At 49.1% G+C, this 20,138-nt stretch overlaps 1 protein-coding gene across 1 annotated transcript in view; it reads left to right on the forward strand.

Annotated features, from left to right (window-relative positions):
* ak5 (adenylate kinase 5) overlaps positions 1–20,138 on the forward strand; it is a 292,297-nt gene that overhangs the window by 124,306 nt on the left and 147,853 nt on the right. Inside the window, exon 7 of the mRNA XM_071376733.1 lies at positions 7,021–7,111. Within this exon, the coding sequence (XP_071232834.1) occupies positions 7,021–7,111 (91 nt within the window). The remainder of the gene's footprint in view (positions 1–7,020; positions 7,112–20,138) is intronic.

Here is a 20,138-nt window from a genome sequence, read left to right on the forward strand (position 1 = left end):
GTGAGAGGGTCTTAAAGGGGAGGATGACACTATTAGGTGGGGGTAAGGAGGTGAGAGGGTCTTAAAGGGGAGGATGACACTATTAGGTGGGGGTAAGGAGGTGAGAGGGTCTTAAAGGGGAGGATGACACTATTAGGTGGTAAGGAGGTGAGAGGGTCTTAAAGGGGAGGATGACTCTATTAGGTGGGTAAGGAGGTGAGAGGGTCTTAAAGGGGAGGATGACACTATTAGGTGGGGAAAGGAGGTGAGAGGGTCTTAAAGGGGAGGATGGAGGATTAAAGTTGTCATCAGATTTATGATTCATTAAAGGCTAACCGTAATCTGGATTAATCTTTAATCCGTCCACCTTAAAGCTAGAATCCTAAACATAACCCTTCCATTTTAATTATCAGAAAGCCTTTCTCCTTCTTTTTTATTTTATTTGTTGACTAACATGTTTATATTTAATATTTAATCGATATCGTCGGTGTGGCTATTAGAGGTGGTTATTGAGGTGTTGTTAACTCTCAGAGAACAGGAAGGAGGACGGAGGTGCCAAATCTGTCATCAGACCAATGATTCATTACGGGCATAACAGTTATTCTTTTCAGTTTAATGATTGTTCCACCACCATTAACTTCTTTATCCCCTCTGAGTGGTCCGGCAGGTTACCATGGAGTTACCAACCGGCGTTACCATGGTGACTCGTGACTCATGGTTTAAACGTATTGGAAAATGAATACCTGTTTTGGAGGTGCATCACAATTGCTAAATATAAACAAGACTGAAGACACTCCTGTCATTTTTTTGGGGAGACAGTATTGAAAAGGAGGCACTACTGTACCTCAGGTAGAACAGTGTTGAATACCTTTTTTATACAAAATATCTATTATACTTGTCTTGGATCCTCAAATCTCTCATTTCCCAAATGTTGTCATTTTCCTTTGCCAACCTGTTCCTCTGTTGGCTTCATCCCAACTGCCACCGTATTCCCTGTATGCAGTGTATACCAACATCCCAACTGCCACCGTATTCCCTGTATGCAGTGTATACCAACATCCCAACTGCCACCGTATTCCCTGTATGCAGTGTATACCAACATCCCAACTGCCACCGTATTCCCTGTATGCAGTGTATACCAACATCCCAACTGCCACCGTATTCCCTGTATGCAGTGTATACCAACATCCCAACTGCCACCGTATTCCCTGTATGCAGTGTATACCAACATCCCAACTGCCACCGTATTCCCTGTATGCAGTGTATACCAACATCCCAACTGCCACCGTATTCCCTGTATGCAGTGTATACCAACATCCCAACTGCCACCGTATTCCCTGTATGCAGTGTATACCAACATCCCAACTGCCACCGTATTCCCTGTATGCAGTGTATACCAACATCCCAACTGCCACCGTATTCCCCGTATGCAGTGTATACCAACATCCCAACTGCCACCGTATTCCCTGTATGCAGTGTATACCAACATCCCAACTGCCACCGTATTCCCTGTATGCAGTGTATACCAACATCCCAACTGCCACCGTATTCCCTGTATGCAGTGTATACCAACATCCCAACTGCCACCGTATTCCCTGTATGCAGTGTATACCAACATCCCAACTGCCACCGTATTCCCTGTATGCAGTGTATACCAACATCCCAACTGCCACCGTATTCCCTGTATGCAGTGTATACCAACATCCCAACTGCCACCGTATTCCCTGTATGCAGTGTATTCGGAAAGTATTCAGACCCCTTGACTTTTTCCATGTTTTGTTACATTGAAGCCTGTGGTCCACCGGTGGTAAATTCAATTGATTGGACATGATATGGAAAAGGCACACACCTGTCTATGTAAGTTCCCACAGATGACAGTTCATGTCAGAGCAAAAACCAAGCCATGAGGTCGAAGGAATTGTCCGTAGAGCGCGGAGACATTATTGTGTCGAGGCACAGATCTGGGGAAGGGTACCAAAACATTTCTGCATCATTGAAGGTCCCCAAGAACACAGTGGCCTCCATCATTCTTAAATGGAAGAAGTTTGGAACCAGCAAGACTCTTCCTAGAGCTGGTCGCCCGGTCAAACTGAGCAATAGGGGGGAGAAGGACCTTGGTCAGGGAGGTGACCAAAAACCTGATGGTCACTCTGACAGAGCTCCAGAGTTCCTCTGTGGAGATGGGAGAACCTTCCAGAAGGACAACCATCTCTGCAGCTCTCCACCAATCAGGCCTTTATGGTAGAGTGGCCAGACGGAAGCCACCCCTCAGTAAAAGGCACATGACAGCCCGCTTGGAGTTTGCCAAAAGGCACCTAAAGACTCTCAGACCATGAGAAACAAGATTCCCATGTCTGATGAAACCAAGATTGAACTCTTTAGCCTGAATGCCAAGCGTCACGTCTGGAAGAAACCTGGCACCATCCCTACGGTGAAGCATGGTGGTGGCAGCATCATGCTGTGGGGAGGTTTTTCAGCAGCAGGACTGGGAGACTAGTCAGGATCGAGGGAAAGATGAACAGAGAAAAGCACAGAGAGATCCTTGATGAAAACCTGCTCCAGAGCACTCAGGACCTCAGACTGGGGCGAATGTTCACCTTCCAACAGGACAACGACCCTAAGCACACAGCCAAGACAATGCAGGAGTGGCTTCGGGACAAGTCTCTGAATGTCCTTGAGTGGCCCAGCCAGAGCCCGGACTTGAACCTGATCGAACATCTCTGGAGAGACCTGAAAATAGCTTTGCAGCGACACTCCCCATCCAACCTGACAGAGCTTGAGAGGATCTGCAGAGAAGAATGGGAGAAACTCCCCAAATACAGGTGTGCCAAGCTTGTAGAGTAATACCCAAGAAAACTCGAGGCTGTAATCGCTGCCAAAGGTGCTTCAACAAAGTACTGAGTAAAGTGACTGAATACTTATGTAAATATAATACGTTTTTTTATATACAGTGGGGAGAACAAGTATTTGATACACTGCCGATTTTGCAGGTTTTCCTACTTACAAACCATCTAGAGGTCTGTAATTTTTATCATAGGTACACTTCAACTATGAGAGACGGAATCTAAAACAAAAATCCAGAAAATCACATTGTATGATTTTTAAGTAATTAATTTGCATTTTATTGCATACTTGATCAAATCTGTGTTTTGCTCAGAACCACCAGAAGGATCTGTTGCCAATAGGGCAGGAAAGCCAAAAAGCACAAACTCACACACACACACACACACACACACACACACACACACACACACACACACACACACACACACACACACACACACACACACACACACACACACACACACACACACACACACACACACACACACACACACACACACACACACACACACACAGCCATACCCTTATCCTACTCCTCCTCTGTTCCTCTGGTGATGTAGAGGTTAATCCAGGACCACTCCCCAGGCGCTCTCATTTGTTGACTTCTGTAACCGTAAAAGCCTTGGTTTCATGCATGTTAACATTAGAAGCCTACTCCCTAAGTTTGTTTTATTCACTGCTTTAGCACACTCTGCCAACCCGGATGTCTTAGCCGTGTCTGAATCCTGGCTTAGGAAGGCCACCAAAAACACTGAAATCATTTTCCGCCAAGATAGAACTGCCAAAGGGGGCGGAGTTGCAATCTACTGCAGAGATAGCCTGCAGAGTTCTGTCATACTATCCAGGTCTGTGCCCAAACAATTTGAGCTTCTCCTTCTAAAAATTCACCTTTCCAGAAACAAGTCTCTCACCGTTGCCGCTTGCTATAGACCACCTTCTGCCCCCAGCTGTGCCCTGAATGCCATATGTGAATTGATTGCCCCCCATCTATCTTCTGAGCTCGTGCTACTAGGTGACCTAAACTGGGATATGCTTATTAACACCCCCGGCAGTCCTACAATCTAAGCTGGATGCCCTCAATCTCACACAAATTATCAATGAACCTACCAGGTACAACCCCAAATCCTTAAACACGGGCACCCTCATAGATATCATCCTGACCAACTTGCACTCTAAATACACCTCTGCTGTTTTCAACCAAGATCTCAGCGATCACTGCCTCATTGCCTGCATCCGTAATGGGTCTGCGACCCCTCATCACTGTCAAACGCTCCCTAAAAAACTTCTGCGAGCAGGTTTTACCATCACATCAAAGAACTACAGCAGGTTTTACCATCACATCTAATGACTACAGTTTCTACAGTCAATGTCATTCCAGGATACCCCGGCCAGGTTGATTCTTTCTAATCAACCTGGCCGGGGTATCCTGGAATGACATTGACTGTAGAAACTGTAGTCATTAGATGTGATTCTGAAGCCTAATATCTGTATAAAAGTAACTGTAGTCCTTTGATGTGATGGTAAAACCTGCTGTAGTCCTTTGATGTGATGGTAAACCTGAAGTAACTGTAGTCCTTTGATGTGATGGTAAAACCTGCTGTAGTCCTTTGATGTGATGGTAAAACCTGAAGTAACTGTAGTCCTTTGATGTGATGGTAAACCTGCTGTAGTCCTTTGATGTGATGGTAAAACCTGCTGTTGTCCTTTGTTGTGATGGTAAAACCTGAAGTAACTGTAGTCCTTTGATGTGATGGTAAAACCTGCTGTAGTCTTTTGATGTGATGGTAAAACCTGCTGTAGTCCTTTTGATGTGATGGTAAAACCTGCTGTAGTTCTTTGATGTGATGGTAAAACCTGCTGTAGTCCTTTATGTGATGTAAACCCTGCCGTTGTCCTTTATGTGATGGTAAAACCTGCCGTTGTCCTTTATGTGATGGTAAAACCCTGCCGTTGTCCTTTATGTGATGGTAAAACCCTGCCGTTGTCCTTTATGTGATGGTAAAACCCTGCCGTTGTCCTTTATGTGATGGTAAAACCCTGTCGTTGTCCTTTATGTGATGGTAAAACCCTGCCGTTGTCCTTTATGTGATGGTAAAACCCTGCCGTTGTCCTTTATGTGATGGTTAAACCCTGCCGTTGTCCTTTATGTGATGGTTAAACCCTGCCGTTGTCCTTTATGTGATGGTAAACCTGCCGTTGTCCTTGATGTGATGGTAAACCCTGCCGTTGTCCTTTATGTGATGGTAAACCCTGTCGTTGTCCTTTATGTGATGGTAAAACCCTGCCGTTGTCCTTTATGTGATGGTTAAACCCTGTCGTTGTCCTTTATGTGATGGTTAAACCCTGCCGTTGTCCTTTATGTGATGGTTAAACCCTGCCGTTGTACTTTATGTGATGGTTAAACCCTGTCGTTGTACTTTATGTGATGGTTAAACCCTGCCGTTGTCCTTTATGTGATGGTAAACCTGCCGTTGTCCTTTATGTGATGGTAAACCCTGCCGTTGTCCTTTATGTGATGGTTAAACCCTGCCGTTGTCCTTTGTGTGATGGTAAACCCTGCCGTTGTCCTTTATGTGATGGTTAAACCCTGCCGTTGTCCTTTATGTGATGGTAAACCTGCCGTTGTCCTTGATGTGATGGTAAACCCTGCCGTTGTCCTTTATGTGATGGTAATCCCTGTCGTTGTCCTTTATGTGATGGTAAAACCCTGTCGTTGTCCTTTATGTGATGGTTAAACCCTGTCGTTGTCCTTTATGTGATGGTTAAACCCTGCCGTTGTCCTTTATGTGATGGTTAAACCCTGCCGTTGTCCTTTATGTGATGGTAAACCCTGTCGTTGTCCTTTATGTGATGGTTAAACCCTGCCGTTGTACTTTATGTGATGGTTAAACCCTGTCGTTGTCCTTTATGTGACGGTTAAACCCTGCCGTTGTCCTTTATGTGATGGTTAAACCCTGCAGTTGTCCTTTATGTGATGGTAAACCCTGCTGTAGTCTTTTGATGTGATGGTAAAACCTGCTGTAGTCCTTTTGATGTGATGGTAAAACCTGCTGTAGTTCTTTGATGTGATGGTAAAACCTGCTGTAGTCCTTTATGTGATGTAAACCCTGCCGTTGTCCTTTATGTGATGGTAAAACCTGCCGTTGTCCTTTATGTGATGGTAAAACCCTGCCGTTGTCCTTTATGTGATGGTAAAACCCTGCCGTTGTCCTTTATGTGATGGTAAAACCCTGCCGTTGTCCTTTATGTGATGGTTAAACCCTGCCGTTGTCCTTTATGTGATGGTAAACCTGCCGTTGTCCTTGATGTGATGGTAAACCCTGCCGTTGTCCTTTATGTGATGGTTAAACCCTGCCGTTGTACTTTATGTGATGGTTAAACCCTGCCGTTGTACTTTATGTGATGGTTAAACCCTGCCGTTGTCCTTTATGTGATGGTTAAACCCTGCCGTTGTCCTTTATGTGATGGTAAACCCTGCCGTTGTCCTTTATGTGATGATTAAACCCTGCCGTTGTCCTTTATGTGATGGTAAACCCTGCCGTTGTCCTTTATGTGATGGTTAAACCCTGCCATTGTCCTTTATGTGATGGTAAACCTGCCGTTGTCCTTGATGTGATGGTAAACCCTGCCGTTGTCCTTTATGTGATGGTAAACCCTGTCGTTGTCCTTTATGTGATGGTAAAACCCTGTCGTTGTCCTTTATGTGATGGTTAAACCCTGTCGTTGTCCTTTATGTGATGGTTAAACCCTGCCGTTGTCCTTTATGTGATGGTTAAACCCTGCCGTTGTCCTTTATGTGATGGTAAACCCTGTCGTTGTCCTTTATGTGATGGTTAAACCCTGCCGTTGTACTTTATGTGATGGTTAAACCCTGTCGTTGTCCTTTATGTGATGGTTAAACCCTGCCGTTGTCCTTTATGTGATGGTTAAACCCTGCCGTTGTACTTTATGTGATGGTTAAACCCTGCCGTTGTACTTTATGTGATGGTTAAACCCTGCCGTTGTACTTTATGTGATGGTTAAACCCTGCCGTTGTACTTTATGTGATGGTTAAACCCTGCCGTTGTACTTTATGTGATGGTTAAACCCTGCCGTTGTACTTTATGTGATGGTTAAACCCTGCCGTTGTACTTTATGTGATGGTTAAACCCTGCCGTTGTACTTTATGTGATGGTTAAAACCTGCTTTCTTCTCCAGCTGGATGCAGACCGAGACGAGGAGGAAGTGTTTTGTGACATCAGCATGACGGTGGACAACAAGCTGTTTCCCTCCAAAGAACCCGTCGCTGGTAAGAACAACTTATTAAACCCTTTTCTAACTATTTATTAAATAAGAACAACTTATTAAACCCCTATTCTAACTATTTATTAAATAAGAACAACTTATTAAACCCCTATTCTAACTATTTATTAAATAAGAACAACTTATTAAACCCCTATTCTAACTATTTATTAAATAAGAACAACTTATTAAACCCTATTCTAACTATTTATTAAATAAGAACAACTTATTAAACCCCTATTCTAACTATTTATTAAATAAGAACAACTTATTAAACCCCTATTCTAACTATTTATTAAATAAGAACAACTTATTAAACCAGGTAGAGGTAGATTGACTGGTAGATTGACTGGTAAGATCTATGTATGAACCCTTATTTGACCAGGTAGAGGTAGATTGACTGGTAAGATCTATGTATTAACCCTTATTTGACCAGGTAGAGGTAGATTGACTGGTAAGATCTATGTATTAACCCTTATTTGACCAGGTAGAGGTAGATTGACTGGTAAGATCTATGTATTAACCCTTATCTGACCAGGTAGAGGTAGATTGACTGGTAAGATCTATGTATTAACCCTTATCTGACCAGGTAGAGGTAGATTGACTGGTAAGATCTATGTATTAACCCTTATCTGACCAGGTAGAGGTAGATCGACTGGTAAGATCTATGTATTAACCCTTATCTGACCAGGTAGAGGTAGATCGACTGGTAAGATCTATGTATGAACCCTTATTTGACCAGGTAGAGGTAGATTGACTGGTAAGATCTATGTATGAACCCTTATTTGACCAGGTAGAGGTAGATTGACTGGTAAGATCTATGTATGAACCCTTATTTGACCAGGTAGAGGTAGATCGACTGGTAAGATCTATGTATGAACCCTTATCTGACCAGGTAGAGGTAGATTGACTGGTAAGATCTATGTATGAACCCTTATTTGACCAGGTAGAGGTAGATTGACTGGTAAGATCTATGTATTAACCCTTATCTGACCAGGTAGAGGTAGATTGACTGGTAAGATCTATGTATGAACCCTTATTTGACCAGGTAGAGGTAGATCGACTGGTAAGATCTATGTATGAACCCTTATCTGACCAGGTAGAGGTAGATTGACTGACAACACATCTCTTTCACAGTCATGACCTGTGGAAGACATGCAAAGGGAAAAGAGAGGGATTGAATAATGAGCGGAATGAAAGATGTCCAGACTAGAGCAGCATTGAAGGGACACTGCGAGATTTCGAGATATCGAGATCATTGAAGTTAGCATACTGTTAGCTTAGCGCAATTGCTGGAAGTTTCTGGGTACAGTAACCAGCTCTTCTCAATAGCAAGGAAATATACCTCCAAACTGCTACCTACTTCCTCATTCTGTCCTGTTGTCGCAACTCTGTTTCTTGAACTGCGTTGTTGGTTAAGGGCTTGTAAGTAAGCATTTCATTGTAAGGTTGTATCTGTTGTATTCTGTGCATGTGACAAATACAATTTGATTTGACAATACCCCCATAATGACAAAGCAAAAACAGGTTTGTAGACATTTAGAAAAAGCTGAAATATCACATTTACATAAGTATTCAGACCCTTTACTCTGTCCTTTGTTGAAGCACCTTTGGCAGCGATTACAGCCTTGAGTCTTCTTGGGTATGACGCTACAAGCTTGGCACACCTGTATTTGGGGAGTTTCTCCCATTCTTCTCTAAAGATCCTCTCAAGCTCTGTCAGGTTGGATGGGGAGCGTCGCTGCACAGCTATTTTCAGGTCTCTCCAGAGATGTTCGATCGGGTTCAAGTCCGGGCTCTGGCTGGGCCACTCAAGGACATTCAGAGACTTGTCCCGAAGCCACTTCTGCATTGTCTTGGCTGTGTGCTTAGGGTCGTTGTCCTTTTGGAAGGTGAACCTTCACCCCCAGTCTGAGGTCCTGAGCGCTCTGGAGCAGGTTTTCATCAAGGATCTCTGTACTTTGCTCCGTTCATCTTTCCCTCGATCCTGACTAGTCTGCCAGTCCCTGTTGCTGAAAAACATCCCCACAGCATGATGCTGCCACCACCATGCTTCACCGTAGGGATGGTGCCAGGTTTCCTCCAGACGTGACGCTTGGTATTCAGGCCAATAACAACAAACTCATGCGCGCACACACACACACACACATATACACACACTTTCAACCGTCACATGAAATTGCAGCAATTGTCTATATACCCTCAGCCGAGAGAGGAAGGAGTCAGTAGGAGAGAGAGGAAGGAGTCAGTAGCAGAGAGAGAGGAAGGAGTCAGTAGCAGAGAGAGAGGAAGGAGTCAGTAGGAGAGAGAGAGGAAGGAGTCAGTAGCAGAGAGAGAGGAAGGAGTCAGTAGCCGAGAGAGGAAGGAGTCAGTAGGAGAGAGAGGAAGGAGTCAGTAGGAGAGAGAGGAAGGAGTCAGTAGGAGAGAGAGAGGAAGGAGTCAGTAGGAGAGAGAGGAAGGAGTCAGTAGCAGAGAGAGAGGAAGGAGTCAGTAGCAGAGAGAGAGGAAGGAGTCAGTAGGAGAGAGAGGAAGGAGTCAGTAGGAGAGAGAGAGGAAGGAGTCAGTAGCAGAGAGAGAGGAAGGAGTCAGTAGCCAAGAGAGGAAGGAGTCAGTAGGAGAGAGAGGAAGGAGTCAGTAGGAGAGAGAGAGGCAGGAGTCAGTAGGAGAGAGAGAGGAAGGAGTCAGTAGCAGAGAGAGGAAGGAGTCAGTAGGAGAGAGAGGAAGGAGTCAGTAGCAGAGAGAGAGGAAGGAGTCAGTAGGAGAGAGAGCAGAACGATATACACATTAACCCAATGACGCCGGCGTGATTTGAACTTCTAAATATTTTTAAACATTGTCTGTTTGAGCTACATACTTGTGTTTGTGAGACAAATGAATATAAGAGCTGGACATGCAGATACATGAAATCAGATAAATGAAAAGCCCTTTCTTTCCCATCATCAAGCATCAATTCTCGCTTTGCTTTACACACACCCACACCCACACAGGGTCAGTCACACAGACAGCCAGACAGCTCTGTACTGAAGGACACAGTAGGATGTTGAAGAATTAGTCAGCTTCCTGTAGTGCTGGCCCAAGGCTCTGAGAGAGAGAGAGAGAGAGAGAGAGAGAGAGAGAGAGAGAGAGAGAGAGAGAGAGAGAGAGAGAGAGAGAGAGAGAGAGAGAGAGAGAGAGAGAGAGAGAGAGAGAGAGAGAGAGAGAGAGACAGACAGAGAAACAGAGCAAACTAGAATGCTATTTGGCCCTAAACAGAGAGTACACAGTGGCAGAATACCTGACCACTGTGACTGACCCAAACTTAAGGAAAGCTTTGACTATGTACATACTCAGTGAGCGTAGCCTTGCTATTGAGAAAGGCCGCCGTAGGCAGACATGGCTCTCAAGAGAAGACAGGCTATGTGCATACTGCCCACAAAATGAGGTGGAAACTGAGCTGCACTTCCTAACTTCCTGCCAAATGTATGACCATATTAGAGAGACATATTTCCCTCAGATCACACAGATCCACAAAGAATTCGAAAACAAATCCAATTTTGAAGAAAGAATTAACAAAAAAACAGAGCAAACTAGAATGCTATTTGGCCCTAAACAGAAAGTACACAGTGGCAGAATACCTGACCACTGTGACTGACCCAAACTTAAGGAAAGCTTTGACTATGTACAGACTCAGTGAGCATAGCCTTGCTATTGAGAAAGGCCGCCGTAGGCAGACATGGCTCTCAAGAGAAGACAGGCTATGTGCACACTGCCCACAAAATGAGGTGGAAACTGAGCTGCACTTCCTAACCTCCTGCCCAATGTATGACCATATTAGAGAGACATATTTCCCTCAGATCACACAGATCCACAAAGAATTCGAAAACAAATCCAATTTTGAAGAAAGAATTAACAAAAAAACAGAGCAAACTAGAATGCTATTTGGCCCTAAACAGAGAGTACACAGTGGCAGAATACCTGACCACTGTGACTGACCCAAACTTAAGGAAAGCTTTGACTATGTACAGACTCAGTGAGCATAGCCTTGCTATTGAGAAAGGCCGCCGTAGGCAGACATGGCTCTCAAGAGAAGACAGGCTATGTGCACACTGCCCACAAAATGAGGTGGAAACTGAGCTGCACTTCCTAACCTCCTGCCAAATGTATGACCATATTAGAGAGACATATTTCCCTCAGATCACACAGATCCACAAAGAATTCGAAAACAAATCCAATTTTGATAAACTCCCATATCTACTGGGTGAAATTCCACAGTGTGCCATCACAGCAGCAAGATTTGTAACCTGTTGTCACAAGAAAAGGGCAACCAGTGAAGAACAAACACCATTGTAAATACAACCCATATTTATGCCTATTTATTGTTTATTTCACTTTTGTATATTATCTACCTCACTTGCTTTGGCAATGTTAACACATGTTTCCCATGCCAATAAAGCCCCTTGAATTGAATTGAATTGAATTGAGAGAGAGACAGAGACAGAGAGACAGAGACAGAGAGACAGAGAGACAGAGAGACAGAGAGACAGAGAGACAGAGAGACAGAGACAGAGACAGAGAATATATGAGCTTTGACGATCTTAGATAAACCTGGATTTTCACTGGGTGAATCATGTAAAAGTGGTGAAGCTCCTTCTGAAGACAGAAAAAGTAAAAGACAATCTGGTCTCTAAACATTCTGTCCTTTATAAAGATTTGACGCTGACTCAAGGCTACTAAACTACCAAGTCTTCTAGGACAGGACAGAGGTGTGAAGTGAGAGGTGTGAAAGCCCTTGAGCCCACCAATGGCAGCAGAGCATCACAGCCCCACCCCCCGTGACATGGCTTCCCCCTGTGCAGAAGTCATCACAGAATAAATTTAAATATGAAAAACACTGGATGGAATAAGGACAAAACAATAAGCTTCTCAAGGACAGTCCAAAGACACTATTTGCTGATTGTTAAAAGGAGGGAGAGGACCACACGGCCCAGCTAACAGAGGAACACAGGCCAGCTAACAGAGGAACACACGGCCCAGCTAACAGAGAACCACACAGCCCAGCTAACAGAGGACCACACGGCCCAGCTAACAGAGGACCACACGGCCCAGCTAACAGAGGAACACAGGCCAGCTAACAGAGGAACACAGGCCAGCTAACAGAGGAACACAGGCCAGCTAACAGAGGAACACACAGCCCAGCTAACAGAAAACCACACAGCCCAGCTAACAGAGGACCACACGGCCCAGCTAACAGAGGAACACACAGCCCAGCTAACAGAGAACCACACAGCCCAGCTAACAGAGGACCACACGGCCCAGCTAACAGAGGAACACAGGCCAGCTAACAGAGGCCAGCTAACAGAGGAACACAGGCCAGCTAACAGAGGAACACAGGCCAGCTAACAGAGGAACACAGGCCAGCTAACAGAGGAACACAGGCCAGCTAACAGAGGACCACACAGCCCAGCTAACAGAGAACCACACAGCCCAGCTAACAGAGGACCACACAGCCCAGCTAACAGAGGACCACACAGCCCAGCTAACAGAGAACCACACAGCCCAGCTAACAGAGGACCACACGGCCCAGCTAACAGAGGAACACACAGCCCAGCTAACAGAGGACCACACAGCCCAGCTAACAGAGGAACACACGGCCCAGCTAACAGAGGAACACACGGCCCAGCTAACAGAGGAACACACAGCCCAGCTAACAGAGGACCACACAGCCCAGCTAACAGAGAACCACACAGCCCAGCTAACAGAGGAACACACGGCCCAGCTAACAGAGGAACACACGGCCCAGCTAACAGAGGAACACACTGCCCAGCTAACAGAGGACCACACAGCCCAGCTAACATAGGAACACACAGCCCAGCTAACAGAGAACCACACAGCCCAGCTAACAGAGGAACACACAGCCCAGCTAACAGAGGACCACACAGCCCAGCTAACAGAGGAACACACGGCCCAGCTAACAGAGGAACACACGGCCCAGCTAACAGAGGAACACACAGCCCAGCTAACAGAGGACCACACAGCCCAGCTAACAGAGAACCACACAGCCCAGCTAACAGAGGAACACACGGCCCAGCTAACAGAGGAACACACGGCCCAGCTAACAGAGGAACACACAGCCCAGCTAACAGAAGACCACACGGCCCAGCTAACAGAGGAACACACGGCCCAGCTAACAGAGGAACACACGGCCCAGCTAACAGAGGAACACACGGCCCAGCTAACAGAGGACCACACGGCCCAGCTAACAGAGGAACACACAGCCCAGCTAACAGAGGAACACACAGCCCAGCTAACAGAGGAACACACAGCCCAGCTAACAGAGGACCACACAGCCCAGCTAACAGAGAACCACACAGCCCAGCTAACAGAGGAACACACAGCCCAGCTAACAGAGGACCACACAGCCCAGCTAACAGAGGAACACACGGCCCAGCTAACAGAGGAACACACGGCCCAGCTAACAGAGGAACACACAGCCCAGCTAACAGAGGACCACACAGCCCAGCTAACAGAGGAACACACAGCCCAGCTAACAGAGGAACACACGGCCCAGCTAACAGAGGACCACACGGCCCAGCTAACAGAGGAACACACAGCCCAGCTAACAGAGGAACACACAGCCCAGCTAACAGAGAACCACACAGCCCAGCTAACAGAGGGACACACGGCCCAGCTAACAGAGGAACACACGGCCCAGCTAACAGAGGAACACACAGCCCAGCTAACAGAGGACCACACAGCCCAGCTAACAGAGAACCACACAGCCCAGCTAACAGAGGAACACACGGCCCAGCTAACAGAGGAACACACGGCCCAGCTAACAGAGGAACACACAGCCCAGCTAACAGAGGACCACACAGCCCAGCTAACAGAGGAACACACGGCCCAGCTAACAGAGGAACACACGGCCCAGCTAACAGAGGAACACACGGCCCAGCTAACAGAGGACCACACGGCCCAGCTAACAGAGGACCACACAGCCCAGCTAACAGAGGAACACACAGCCCAGCTAACAGAGGAACACACAGCCCAGCTAACAGAGGAACACACAGCCCAGCTAACAGAGAACCACACAGCCCAGCTAACAGAGAACCACACAGCCCAGCTAACAGAGGAACACACAGCCCAGCTAACAGAGGACCACACAGCCCAGCTAACAGAGGAACACACAGTCCAGCTAACAGAGGAACACACAGCCCAGCTAACAGAGGAACACACAGCCCAGCTAACAGAGGACCACACAGCCCAGCTAACAGAGAACCACACAGCCCAGCTAACAGAGGAACACACAGCCCAGCTAACAGAGGACCACACAGCCCAGCTAACAGAGGAACACACGGCCCAGCTAACAGAGGAACACACGGCCCAGCTAACAGAGGAACACACAGCCCAGCTAACAGAGGACCACACAGCCCAGCTAACAGAGGAACACACAGCCCAGCTAACAGAGGAACACACGGCCCAGCTAACAGAGGACCACACGGCCCAGCTAACAGAGGAACACACAGCCCAGCTAACAGAGGAACACACAGCCCAGCTAACAGAGAACCACACAGCCCAGCTAACAGAGGGACACACGGCCCAGCTAACAGAGGAACACACGGCCCAGCTAACAGAGGAACACACAGCCCAGCTAACAGAGGACCCCACACAGCCCAGCTAACAGAGAACCACACAGCCCAGCTAACAGAGGAACACACGGCCCAGCTAACAGAGGAACACACGGCCCAGCTAACAGAGGACCACACAGCCCAGCTAACAGAGGACCACACAGCCCAGCTAACAGAGGAACACACGGCCCAGCTAACAGAGGAACACACGGCCCAGCTAACAGAGGAACACACGGCCCAGCTAACAGAGGACCACACGGCCCAGCTAACAGAGGACCACACAGCCCAGCTAACAGAGGAACACACAGCCCAGCTAACAGAGGAACACACAGCCCAGCTAACAGAGGACCACACAGCCCAGCTAACAGAGAACCACACAGCCCAGCTAACAGAGAACCACACAGCCCAGCTAACAGAGGACCACACAGCCCAGCTAACAGAGGACCACACAGCCCAGCTAACAGAGGAACACACAGTCCAGCTAACAGAGGAACACACAGCCCAGCTAACAGAGAACCACACAGCCCAGCTAACAGAGAACCACACAGCCCAGCTAACAGAGGAACACACAGCCCAGCTAACAGAGGACCACACAGCCCAGCTAACAGAGGAACACACAGCCCAGCTAACAGAGGAACACACAGCCCAGCTAACAGAGGAACACACAGCCCAGCTAACAGAGAACCACACAGCCCAGCTAACAAAGGAACACACAGCCCAGCTAACAGAGGACCACACAGCCCAGCTAACAGAGGAACACACGGCCCAGCTAACAGAGGAACACACGGCCCAGCTAACAGAGGAACACACAGCCCAGCTAACAGAGGACCACACAGCCCAGCTAACAGAGAACCACACAGCCCAGCTAACAGAGGAACACACGGCCCAGCTAACAGAGGAACACACGGCCCAGCTAACAGAGGACCACACAGCCCAGCTAACAGAGGAACACACAGCCCAGCTAACAGAGGAACACACAGCCCAGCTAACAGAGAACCACACAGCCCAGCTAACAGAGGAACACACAGCCCAGCTAACAGAGGACCACACAGCCCAGCTAACAGAGGAACACACGGCCCAGCTAACAGAGGACCACACGGCCCAGCTAACAGAGGAACACACAGCCCAGCTAACAGAGGAACACACAGCCCAGCTAACAGAGAACCACACAGCCCAGCTAACAGAGGGACACACGGCCCAGCTAACAGAGGAACACACGGCCCAGCTAACAGAGGAACACACAGCCCAGCTAACAGAGGACCACACAGCCCAGCTAACAGAGAACCACACAGCCCAGCTAACAGAGGAACACACGGCCCAGCTAACAGAGGAACACACGGCCCAGCTAACAGAGGAACACACAGCCCAGCTAACAGAGGACCACACAGCCCAGCTAACAGAGGAACACACGGCCCAGCTAACAGAGGAACACACGGCCCAGCTAACAGAGGAACACACGGCCCAGCTAACAGAGGACCACACGGCCCAGCTAACAGAGGACCACACAGCCCAGCTAACAGAGGAACACACAGCCCAGCTAACAGAGGAACACACAGCCCAGCTAACAGAGGACCACACAGCCCAGCTAACAGAGAACCACACAGCCCAGCTAACAGAGAACCACACAGCCCAGCTAACAGAGGAACACACAGCCCAGCTAACAGAGGACCACACAGCCCAGCTAACAGAGGAACACACAGTCCAGCTAACAGAGGAACACACAGCCCAGCTAACAGAGAACCACACAGCCCAGCTAACAGAGAACCACACAGCCCAGCTAACAGAGGAACACACAGCCCAGCTAACAGAGGACCACACAGCCCAGCTAACAGAGGAACACACAGCCCAGCTAACAGAGGAACACACAGCCCAGCTAACAGAGGAACACACAGCCCAGCTAACAGAGAACCACACAGCCCAGCTAACAAAGGAACACACAGCCCAGCTAACAGAGGACCACACAGCCCAGCTAACAGAGGAACACACGGCCCAGCTAACAGAGGAACACACGGCCCAGCTAACAGAGGAACACACAGCCCAGCTAACAGAGGACCACACAGCCCAGCTAACAGAGAACCACACAGCCCAGCTAACAGAGGAACACACGGCCCAGCTAACAGAGGAACACACGGCCCAGCTAACAGAGGACCACACAGCCCAGCTAACAGAGGAACACACAGCCCAGCTAACAGAGGAACACACAGCCCAGCTAACAGAGAACCACACAGCCCAGCTAACAGAGGAACACACAGCCCAGCTAACAGAGGACCACACAGCCCAGCTAACAGAGGAACACACGGCCCAGCTAACAGAGGAACACACGGCCCAGCTAACAGAGGACCACACGGCCCAGCTAACAGAGGACCACACGGCCCAGCTAACAGAGGAACACACGGCCCAGCTAACAGAGGAACACACGGCCCAGCTAACAGAGGAACACACGGCCCAGCTAACAGAGGAACACACGGCCCAGCTAACAGAGGAACACACGGCCCAGCTAACAGAGGACCACACAGCCCAGCTAACAGAGGAACACACGGCCCAGCTAACAGAGAACCACACAGCCCAGCTAACAGAGAACCACACAGCCCAGCTAACAGAGGACCACACAGCCCAGCTAACAGAGGACCACACAGCCCAGCTAACAGAGAACCACACAGCCCAGCTAACAGAGAACCACACAGCCCAGCTAACAGAGGACCACACAGCCCAGCTAACAGAGAACCACACAGCCCAGCTAACAGAGAACCACACAGCCCAGCTAACAGAGGAACACACAGCCCAGCTAACAGAGGACCACACAGCCCAGCTAACAGAGGAACACACAGCCCAGCTAACAGAGGACCACACAGCCCAGCTAACAGAGAACCACACAGCAAAGCTAACAGAGAACCACACAGCCCAGCTAACAGAGGACCACACAGCCCAGCTAACAGAGGACCACACAGCCCAGCTAACAGAGGAACACACAGCCCAGCTAACAGAGGACCACACAGCCCAGCTAACAGAGGACCACACAGCCCAGCTAACAGAGGAACACACAGCCCAGCTAACAGAGGAACACACAGCCCAGCTAACAGAGGAACACACAGCCCAGCTAACAGAGGACCACACAGCCCAGCTAACAGAGGACCACACAGCCCAGCTAACAGAGGAACACACAGCCCAGCTAACAGAGGAACACACAGCCCAGCTAACAGAGGAACACACAGCCCAGCTAACAGAGGACCACACAGCCCAGCTAACAGAGGACCACACAGGCTAGCTAACAGAGGACCACACAGCCCAGCTAACAGAGGACCACACAGCCCAGCTAACAGAGGACCACACAGCCCAGCTAACAGAGGACCACACAGCCCAGCTAACAGAGGACCACACAGCCCAGCTAACAGAGGACCACACAGGCCAGCTAACAGAGAAACACACGGCCCAGCTAACAGAGGACCACACGGCCCAGCTAACAGAGGAACACACGGCCCAGCTAACAGAGGAACACACGGCCCAGCTAACAGAGGACCACACGGCCCAGCTAACAGAGGACCACACGGCCCAGCTAACAGAGGAACACACAGCCCAGCTAACAGAGAACCACACAGCCCAGCTAACAGAGGAACACACAGCCCAGCTAACAGAGGACCACACAGCCCAGCTAACAGAGGAACACACAGCCCAGCTAACAGAGGACCACACAGCCCAGCTAACAGAGGAACACACAGCCCAGCTAACAGAGGAACACACAGCCCAGCTAACAGAGGAACACACAGCACAGCTAACAGAGGAACACACAGCCCAGCTAACAGAGGAACACACAGCCCAGCTAACAGAGGACCACACAGCCCAGCTAACAGAGGAACACACAGGCCAGCTAACAGAGGAACACACAGCCCAGCTAACAGAGGACAACACAGCCCAGCTAACAGAGGAACACACAGCACAGCTAACAGAGGAACACACAGCCCAGCTAACAGAGGAACACACAGCCCAGCTAACAGAGGAACACACAGCCCAGCTAACAGAGGAACACACAGCCCAGCTAACAGAGGAACACACAGGCCAGCTAACAGAGGAACACACAGCCCAGCTAACAGAGGACCACACAGCCCAGCTAACAGAGGACCACACAGCCCAGCTAACAGAGGACCACACAGGCTAGCTAACAGAGGACCACACAGCCCAGCTAACAGAGGACCACACAGCCCAGCTAACAGAGGACCACACAGCCCAGCTAACAGAGGACCACACAGCCCAGCTAACAGAGGACCACACAGCCCAGCTAACAGAGGACCACACAGGCCAGCTAACAGAGAAACACACGGCCCAGCTAACAGAGGACCACACGGCCCAGCTAACAGAGGAACACACGGCCCAGCTAACAGAGGAACACACAGCCCAGCTAACAGAGGACCACACGGCCCAGCTAACAGAGGACCACACAGCCCAGCTAACAGAGGAACACACAGCCCAGCTAACAGAGGACCACACAGCCCAGCTAACAGAGGACCACACAGCCCAGCTAACAGAGGACCACACAGCCCAGCTAACAGAGGACCACACAGCCCAGCTAACAGAGGACCACACAGGCCAGCTAACAGAGAAACACACGGCCCAGCTAACAGAGGACCACACAGCCCAGCTAACAGAGGAACACACAGCCCAGCTAACAGAGGAACACACGGCCCAGCTAACAGAGGAACACAGGCCAGCTAACAGAGGAACACACAGCCCAGCTAACAGAGGACCACACAGCCCAGCTAACAGAGGAACACACAGCCCAGCTAACAGAGGAACACACGGCCCAGCTAACAGAGGAACACACAGCCCAGCTAACAGAGAAACACACGGCCCAGCTAACAGAGGAACACACGGCCCAGCTAACAGAGGAACACACGGCCCAGCTAACAGAGGAACACACGGCCCAGCTAACAGAGGACCACACAGACCAGCTAACAGAGGAACACACAGCCCAGCTAACAGAGAAACACACGGCCCAGCTAACAGAGGAACACACGGCCCAGCTAACAGAGGACCACACAGCCCAGCTAACAGAGAAACACACGGCCCAGCTAACAGAGGAACACACGGCCCAGCTAACAGAGGAACACACGGCCCAGCTAACAGAGGAACACACGGCCCAGCTAACAGAGGACCACGGCCCAGCTAACAGAGGAACACACGGCCCAGCTAACAGAGGACCACAGCCCAGCTAACAGAGGAACACACAGCCCAGCTAACAGAGAAACACACGGCCCAGCTAACAGAGGAACACACGGCCCAGCTAACAGAGGAACACACGGCCCAGCTAACAGAGGAACACACGGCCCAGCTAACAGAGGAACACACGGCCCAGCTAACAGAGGAACACACGGCCCAGCTAACAGAGGACCACAGCCCAGCTAACAGAGGAACACACAGCCCAGCTAACAGAGGAAC

Source organism: Salvelinus alpinus, chromosome 30 (genome assembly GCF_045679555.1).
Source record: "Salvelinus alpinus chromosome 30, SLU_Salpinus.1, whole genome shotgun sequence".
Classification (NCBI taxonomy): Eukaryota; Metazoa; Chordata; class Actinopteri; order Salmoniformes; family Salmonidae; genus Salvelinus; species Salvelinus alpinus.